The sequence below is a fragment of the Cucumis sativus genome, chromosome 7 (assembly GCF_000004075.3).
Source record: "Cucumis sativus cultivar 9930 chromosome 7, Cucumber_9930_V3, whole genome shotgun sequence".
Classification (NCBI taxonomy): domain Eukaryota; kingdom Viridiplantae; phylum Streptophyta; class Magnoliopsida; order Cucurbitales; family Cucurbitaceae; genus Cucumis; species Cucumis sativus.
This window is the reverse complement of record NC_026661.2, coordinates 2321272-2331092: the sequence shown is the minus strand read 5'-3', so window position 1 is coordinate 2331092 and position 9821 is coordinate 2321272. Positions and strand designations below refer to the sequence as shown.

Here is a 9821-nt window from a genome sequence, read left to right as displayed (position 1 = left end):
TACGTGGAATTTTATAATAAAATCTTTAAATCACTAAAACACAATTATTTTGTTCTTTTTTTTCTTTTAACAATTTTTTTTTCTTTTAACAATTTTTTTTGTAGAATTGTTTTTAAAAATAGTAAAATAAATTAAAATATTTACGAGCTATACCAAAATAAGATAGACGGTCACATTTTGTTATATTTGTAAATATTTTTTTATGATTTAAAATTAATAAATAACTTAAACCTTTTTTTATATGCAACATATATAAGGTTAAAAAGTAGTTGGGTATTGGCAATTGAGATTAAGATGGATGTGTACAGTACAACAACAAAGACTCCATTGAATAAAACTTAGATGAAGTGCACAATCAGACGATCCCTACTCTACGTTACTCTTCTTCCTTCTTCTTCTTTTTTTTTTTTAAGAAATTAGTGTTCTATGCTTATATGTTTATTATCAAATCAAACAATCTCATGAATCTCATTTTGACAAACGACTTGTAATTGAGTTTGGTTGATAAAAAAAAGGAAAAATTCAACTACCAAATATATTAACAATTTAAGAGGGTTGTTATTTTGTTATTTGAGTTAGTCATAGTTCTCACCCCGTAACTTGTATAAACTTATATTTTTCATTTCGTTACTTGTGAAAACTTTTAATTACTCTTTCCTGTAATAATTATTAACTCAACTTCCCAAAAAAATAACCCTAATTAAATATCTTCAACACATTTGTATAATTAAATGTTAATTAATCCAAGCAACCATTTTTATAAAAAGATTCAAAACCTACCGGGGTCAAATTTGAGCAAATTTTAATATAAGGTTTGAGATTCAATTCTAATTTTATAAACAAGTTTGAGATTATATAAATGATAGATAATTGATAGAATATAAAATATTGTTATATTTTGTAAATATTTTAACACGGTTGTCACTTATAAAAGTATCCTTAATTTGTAAATATCATTAATTTTCTTCTATTACTTATAAAATGTAATGAAAATAAGGAATAGTGGTAAATATTGCAATTAGATTCAAAATAATTAGGTATATGACAACACATATAAAAATTACAAATATAACAAAATTTGTCAAAATCTATCATTGATAAATCATAAATAACTATTGAACTATATCATTTATAAATTTTGCTATATTTACAATTTTAAAAAAAATATTGTTATATACTTAATAATTATTCATAAAATTGTTAACTATTATAATTATCCTTATACTTAGATGTGGGGTGAGAATAAAAGGCATGTATATATCTAAGATGAAATCAACTCGGCTTAAGAAATCTTAAGAATAACATTAAGAGTATCATTTATTTTATTTATAAAGTTTACATAAAAGGTTCAAACTTAGGTTATGGATTAAAATTTGAAATCGAAAACATCATCACAAACAGATCCAGTGATAATGAAGTATGAAAATCTCAAATTCTTGAACACGTTAGCATGAAGAAGGTGGGGCCTTTAGCAAATGAAATTGACAATTTTTCGAAACCTTTAAATAGCTCATCATATGGTTTGCAAAAGTGGTCACTATGGGGGTGGAGTAGTGTTTTTTCTTCCTTAGAAAAAAAAACCCTAAAACCATCAAAAGTGACCACTGCATGCGCTAGATGGTGAGCAACGACCGTTTGTCAGCAGTAGGGACAATCAAAAGACATTACCTATGGATACATCAGAAGCGTCTTGATCTTTGAGACCAAAGAAGACAGCTTAGTCAGGTCCAACCCTATCCCAGAGAGAGCATGAACAAGTTGATCAGAATAATCATACTAAAAGACATGGAAATGGGGAAATACAATACATAACCTAAAAAGTATAATAAATGTCACCGCAAGAGCTTCCAGGTTTTTAGTGCCCTAGTCATAGTGAATCAACTAGAATAAGAGAACGAGTGAAGTCACGAACCACCCAACTAATACTACTAGAATTGAGATTACTATATTTAATACTATAATGTTTAGTATAATATAATTAAAGTTAAAAATTGAGAAGCTAAATTTAAGATTCATCAAATTAAAAAAAAAAAAAAAAAAAAGAAAGAAAGAAGAAAAATTGAAAATGGAAGAGGACAATGTGAGGGTCAAAAGAAGAAGAGGAATAATAATAGAAGAAGAAGAAGAATTTTGAAGGAACTTTTTAGGAGAGGACCCACGTAGAGCAGTGGTTATCTTATAAGAAAAACAAACAATAATTTTAAAAGCTACGCTAAGTTCGGGTCCTTCTCCCCTATCTCTCACATTTTCTTCTCTTTTAGATTCTCCCATATCAATTATTATCAAAACAAATACACTCTCCAAAATTAATTTAACATCAATCAAAACAAATTTGCCTTTCTTTTTTCTTTTTTCCTTTTTATTCCTAAAATTTGTATTTAGTTGTTACCTACCTAAACAATGGAAAGACGACGAATCTAAAATTATAAAAACTATAACAAATAAAAGATTTGAAACAGTGCTAATGATAAATAACTCGAGAGTACAAAATAGTATTTAATATAAGTAATAAGTGGTTATTTTAATTTTAGGATAGTTGTTAAAGCTTGACAATCACTTAAAATTGCTTTTGAATTGTATTTTAAACCGTTTTTATCAAACGAGTTTAAATAAAAATAATTTATAAAAAAATCATTTTTTTCTTAAATGTTCAATTCAGAATCGCTTAAAAGATATTCCAAACGTGTTTTTACGCTTTATATATATTAAAATAATCCAGATACCCTTCAATAACAAATTGAAAATATAGATAGTATGTTATTTAATAGTATACTTTTTTTAATTTCATGTAACTATGTTAATTAAATTATAAAATGTTGTAACATAGAGGTTTGATTATTAACAATCAATATAATTTGTTGGTGGTATGTACATTATTTTATAATACTTGAACAATTGACAATAGTAAAAGTAGCATTGGTAACTTTTTCTTAATTTTTTTATTCCAAAAAAGGGGGTAAATTAGATATTTAATTATGTTTTAAGAACTAATATTAAATTATTGGGAGAAAGAAAAATGTTTATTAGTGGTTATGGTCCTAACTTTATTTGCTTTAGGTTAAACTTTAATAATGGACTTAATTTATAATTTGTTCAAAAAAGCAATTCCATTAACGTTGAAACATTAATTACTTTCCTTTGTTTATTGCAACAACTTTAGTGATTAGTTCTAGATATATATCATATATATATATATATATATATCTTTCAAATTAATCGAGATGGCTAAACTACTAATTTGATTTATTAATATATTATAGATTAGTTTATTAGTTAAAAAATATATAGTCTAAAAAATAAGACGATGAATTGTTATATGAGATTAATCGAGGTGATCCCAACACTTATAAGTATTTAGAAAAATATATATTTTTGAGAAAAATATATATAATTTTGGCATTTAATGTTTTTTAAAGCTTTGTTTATAAAATTTAATATTACACATTATTTTATACATTTTCAATAGTGCAAAACTATAATTAAATTATATTTATAGCACAATTCCATTCGAAGACAAATAAAATAAATTTAAATGTTGTGCAATTTTCAATATAATTAATCTCTCTCTAATAATTTGAAATGGAGGAGAGAGAACCTCATTTGAGATTGACAAAATTAAGCATTACTTAGTTGAATTATACCAAATGCCTCTAAATAATAATAGAGTGGGTTTGATGTATAAACAAAAATGAGATATTATTTACAGCAATTAACTATCTCAAATCTCATCATTTATTTTATACAAAATATATTTTTAATACATATATATTAAATAATTATATTACAATTAAATTAAAAAGTAAATTGAGAGAGAAATAATTATAACCACATGATATGAAAATTTTCTAAAATTAATTTTTTTAATTTAAAATTTCATAAGAAAAATACCATTCTTTTAAATTTGAAGAACTAAAATAATAATTTTTCATATGCATTTTCAAATATACCAAAAAATTTAATTAGACCGTTTTACAAAATATAACAAATTCTATGAAATTCTCAATGTATTTGATAAACAATTCCACTTTTTTAGGTCCATAATAATTTATCTTTTAACTTTTCCATTAAAAATAGAGTCGAAAAATGTCATTTATCCCATTTGGTTTAACATCCAAACAAATTGATAGTATATGTTGTCTGGTTCATCCTATGCAACAACTAATCACATACTATATTAATTTAATTAAATTATAAGTTTATAATAATAAGTTAAATATGTAGGTGAAATGATAAGACATTTCCCATTACTTTAGGGAATCATTTAATGTGAAAGTGATGAAGAGAAAGAAAAACTAACCATTTTTATTTATTTATTTAAAATTAAATTTTTTAAAAAATGGGGGTAGGAGAAATATATATATATAGTGTTGGTGATTTTGATGTGAGTCAAGTTTGAATGAATAATAAATGACAAAGTTTGAATATTCATAAATCTGAAATGTCTAAGTATTAATGTAATTATTTAAAAGAGGTTGGTTGCAATCTCCTAATGTAACAATGACTTATGACCCCCACCAAATCCCTACTACCACACACCTCCCCTCCTTCTCCTAAATTCAACCTCCCAATAAGTACATATATGTATGTATATCAATAAAACATAAACATTGGCGAGTATCTTTTTAAGAAGTTGTTAACGAAAATATTGAAAACATATAAGTTAAGTCATTCTTTGTATTCATTTTAAATCTACGAAAATGTAAAAATATTGACAAGTCAATCAAAATTAACTAATATCATATAGATACAAAATTAAAATTTAGACTTATTAAACAAGATTAGGTATGATTTTGTTGTAAAGTATTTTTAATTATATAGTTTGAAAAAGAAGTAATTAAAAGAAAATGATAAATGAATTGAGAAGGGAAGGGCAGTGAGGTTGTTGGAAAGTTAAGTGAAAGTCTAAAGTACATAATTATTAAGGATGGAGACGAGAGCCAATTGAGGTGCCTTATCTTTTTGACCAATTTAATTTCTAATTTCACTCTCAACCAATAATTCAAACTCACAAATTATGTTTAAGAAACCTCCCATGTGCTCGAGTCCAATTCTATGCTTAGTATGTTACCGTATTTACAATTTTTTTCAAACTAAAATAAATTACTCATTTAAATTAAAATATTCTACGCTCTAAACACAAATCACATTCCAACTTAACTACGTAATATAATATAGGTTACGTGGCAAATTTTCAAGTTCATATGGATATAAATTCATCCCCTTTAACATAAAAATTTAAAAAAGTCAAAGAATAATATTGAGGTGGAAAACGTATAAGTATTCTGATTCAACCACCCAAAATTAAAAAGAATAAGTTAAAAGATGTTAAAGGTTACATCGATTTATGTATATGTTTTGCAACTTTGAATGTTAAATTTTTCATTTGCATTTACGTTGTGAAACAAGAACCGAGTTAACATGCTACACACACCCCACAGGGATACTCTAATTTATATTTATGCTCTTACGAATTAAAAAGTTGTTTGAGAATGTTCAAAACCATGTAGCTAAGGGGTGTAGAATTAAGTGGAGTTGTAATTTTTATGAAACGAAAATAGTTGAGAGAGTTGACGCGAATAACAAAGTGAGAAATATTAGGTGAGTTTTTTTAGCTAATGCCTATGGTGAACCAACCTAACTTTCATAATCTTCAACACAACTCAAGGGTATCGATCAAAACTATATTGAACAAACTTATTGTTTGGCATCATTGTTTCATTTCTTTAGCCCTGGTCAAATTATGCTGCTGTGTGAAGAACAATCAAGATTATGTAACTGCTGCAATTTCGAATGAGCATATCAAAGCTCTGATCAGGGACAGCTAGATTGCAAACGAAGACAAGAGAGTATTAGAGGTGGAAAAGCACTGAATAGAACAAATTGCTTGAGGACTGTATCCAGCAAGGGAAGTACTGGCACCAACAACAAAATAGCAAGGCAGGAGGATGAACAGGGAGGATTTAGGCGTGGTCGTCGAACTGCTAGAAAGTAAATAGCAGGAAGGAAGATTGAGTAAAATCAGCTTGAATAAACTATCAATGAGACATCAACTTTAAGTTTGCAAGAACAACAGCTGTGAATTCTTTCAATTACACTTCCTTTCCATTTGAAACCCGATTCTATTCACAACTTAAACACCGCAAATATAGTGAGAATCCTGCATTTGTTGCTGCTAGGCAATTCAATTATTTTAGCTCCAAAGAACCATTCAACAAAACCACCATTGCTCTTGTCCTTGTTTGAACAACTGATGCCTCAAATTCGTTGGAAGATGAAGGCTGTAAAGCAAGAATTTCTACTTCATACTTAAAGCACCTAGAGAATTCATTATTCTCATTGGGCAAGGATGATAAATTCATTGGGCAAGATTTTTTGAGAAATGAGACACACATTGAAGTTCATCACCTGCCTGAATAAATTTGCTTTTGACGATGTTTAGAAATGACATGATCCCACGCTTTATCGATTTACCATATTTAGAGCTGTCACAGTTACTAGTAACTAAAGTTCAGTTCGTATCCACAAGTCCCACAGCTGAAATAAACATCTGTGTGAGAAGAAGGAAAGAGTGAAGGCAACAAAAAGAACTAGATGTGAGTTTCAAGGGCGTTAACCGTTTTTGAAGACCGGTGATTGCCTCAGAATACCACTGAGACATCAATATTATCCCAAGACAACAGTAAAAATGGGATGACAACCGAAACATTAGGATGTTTCAACAAAGTAATGAAAGTCTAAGCAGCTCTGGTAAGTTCCTTTCCATAGATAACATTGTCAGAGTTGAATATAACGATATGCCAGTAGATGACCATATTCGATCTCGACAAGCTGACTATCCACCAGTTAGCCAAAGTAATGAAATGGATGAAAACATAGAACATGATCTCTCTGATGGAGACGGAGAGAGGGGTGTACACACCATGGACGAAGAAGGCAATGAGTATGACCTTTCTGTTGATGGAGAGAAGGGTAACGTTGAACAGAATGGGGAGCACAATGAAGAAAATAATTTATAGGATAGTATGGTATCAGAAGATATACAATCTGCCTCCTCCTCAGATTACAGCTACTAAAAGTCTAAAACAGGATTCAAAAAATTAGGCTGTGTTCTGCCCACGGTCTTGATAGGAAGTTGATAGATACCTTAGAACTAATGTAATATCATTGTACATATCTTGCACAACTTTGATTAATGTGAACATGACTTTTCCTAACAAGAGACAACACGTAGTCATTGATTACAATCGGTCAACTTCTACTTAATAGCTTTATTATCACCTCCACAATGAATGTCCTTCGCACTCTTTTCAATAGGTATAATATCAAATAAATAAAAACAGATCTACAGAAGTTGAGAATCCTCATAACCTGAGCTCTCCAACGTTTGAATCTTGATACAAATGTTGGCAAGCATTCACCTATTTTAGGTAGAAAAGAAATTACTGCATGGCTAAAGAATTCATTTGATGTTACTCTAAGGAAATATATTTACGGAGAAGTTAATGAATTCCTTAAATACAAAAACAAGATGGGCCCATTTTAGCAAAATTTTCAAACACTGTATTGTATTCGCAATGAGTGGTTCCTGGGTTGATTACAGAAAACCAAACCAACAAATCATAATATTACTGACCCAAGAGTTTCTTGATCCCAGCCTTCTGCTCTGTAGTCAGCCTTGATGGGAACTTGATGTTAAATTTAATTCTCAAGCTCCCCTTCTTTGTTGGATCTTTCTGCATAGGCATTCCTTCTCTCGGGACAACCTCCTCGTAACTTGGATTTACCACATTGTTAATTGGGATCGTTAGACTTCTCCCATCCAAGGTGTTAAGATGGACAGTGTAACCAGTCAATGCCTCGGCTAGAGATATCTTCTGGGTGACAATTAGGTCATTCCCGTCACGAGTGAACACACTGTGTGGTTTCTCATCAATGATGAAAACAAGATCTGCAGGTATTACATTAGGCTGCTCATTCCCTTTCTCAGGAAATGTGATCTTTGTTCCTTTCTTCCAACCTGGTTTTATATCAATTGTTAAGATCTCTTCCACTGTTACAATCTTCCTGTTCAAAAGGAATGTGGAGAGAGAGACAGAGAGAGGGGAGAGATGGATGAGTGTATATAGAGAGAATAAGAGGGGGAAACATGCAGCTTCAAATGAGCATTGAATCCACAAAATAAACTAAATTTGGAAGCTATCCTACATGCTTCATGACCCCCACATACATATATTGCATCTAACGAACAAAGTTCCTTTTCCTAAATAGCAAGAAACAAGAATTTACCCCGTTTGCAACCGTAACAGACAACTAGCCAAACTCATCCATAAGACCAAATATTCAAGAGGGCGAACAACAACAATCCAGAGTAAATGGTAGAGCTCTTGGAGCTGAAGACCACAAATTACATAGTCACACACAAAATTTATAAAACAACATTTCCATTTGGGAAATGGAAAAGAACAGTCATTTTGATAATTGAAGGACGAAACTTTAAAACTAGTTCGAGCAAACAAGTTGCATGCAATCAAATCAGTATAAGTACAGCAAAGAAAGATGATTACCCGGTCGTGTCTGAAACTTCTCTAGATATTTTCATTTTCTTGGTAGTTCCTTTGTACAAATCTTCAAGGCTACAAGGCAATCTATTCTCAATTGGAGCAGCTTTACGAGAAGACGCTTGGTTCATGGATCCTCCCCCACTTTCTCTAAAAGAAGTAAATATATCATCACCAAAAATGCTACTTGAAAACCTTGGTCCCCCTCCCATTCCTCCAAACGGGTTTGAAGACCCAAAAAATTCAGCATAAATATCTTCAGCATTGCGCGGATTGAATCTAAATGTTGATGACCGGTCGCCGGTGGAAAAGAAAGAAGCCCCTCCAGCTGGGCCACCAGTATCAGGCGGCGGCACCTGACCCTTTAAACCCTCTTCACCGTATTGATCATAAATTTCTTTCTTCTGGGGGTCGCTAAGAACCTAAATGCAACATTCAAACAGAACCACAGAACCAAATCTAACATGAGGTAATCGAAAAATCCGAGAAATAGAAGAACGAATTCCAGAAGTATTGATATTCAATATAAGACATAAGAGGCAAACCACATGTCAATTTCAACGCAGACAAGTGCAATAATCTGATGGATCGATCTCAACAAAGTCGTGGGCTTTTTTATTCAGATAAGAGAGGGGGGAAAGTGATGAAAGACGAACCTCGTAAGCTTCAGAGATCTGCTTGAATTTGGCTTCGGCTTCTTTCTTGTTATTTGGGTTCTTATCGGGATGCCATTTCATGGCGAGCTTCCTGTAAGCCTTCTTCAAATCATCATCTTTGGCATTGCGATCAACTTGTAAAACCTTGTAATAGTCGATTCCCATCTCCCCTTTACGCTATCCCTCGGGTTAGTCCCTTCTTCTTCCGATGGTGTTCTTCAAGGGCATAGAAGAATAAACACTATTGGTTCGATTGAGCAAACTCCGTAGAAAGTTCCAGAAATTATCCTTCTTCAACAACCTTCCTTTCATAAACCAAAATTTAGGGTTTTTTTTTCATTAAAATAACATTAGGGTTTTTTTAAAAAAAAAACTTATTCCTCTCATTTTACATTTATGTTTCTTTTTATTTTGTAAATTTGGTTGTAGTTATTTCTTTGGGAGGTTTTAATTTTTTATTGAACAACGAAAATATTTACATTTTGAAAAAAAGAAAAAACAAATAACAAAAATATGATTAATCGGTCGTGTTCAGTGTAAACGATTTTGTACCAAGTCTACCTCAATTACACATAGTTATCAAACATCCCCTTTACACTATCATCTA

General features: G+C 30.5%; 1 protein-coding gene across 1 annotated transcript; it reads right to left on the bottom strand.

Moving 5' to 3' along the window:
- Window positions 1-7238: 7238 nt before the first annotated feature.
- LOC101206699 (dnaJ homolog subfamily B member 1) lies at window positions 7239-9525 on the bottom strand. The gene is made up of 3 exons (XM_004144472.3): window positions 9215-9525; window positions 8565-8980; window positions 7239-8064 (listed from the first exon to the last, which is right to left on the bottom strand). The coding sequence occupies exons 1-3, from the start codon at window positions 9377-9379 to the stop codon at window positions 7626-7628; spliced, it is 1020 nt and encodes a 339-aa protein (XP_004144520.1). The 5' UTR covers window positions 9380-9525; the 3' UTR covers window positions 7239-7625.
- Window positions 9526-9821: the final 296 nt, after the last annotated feature.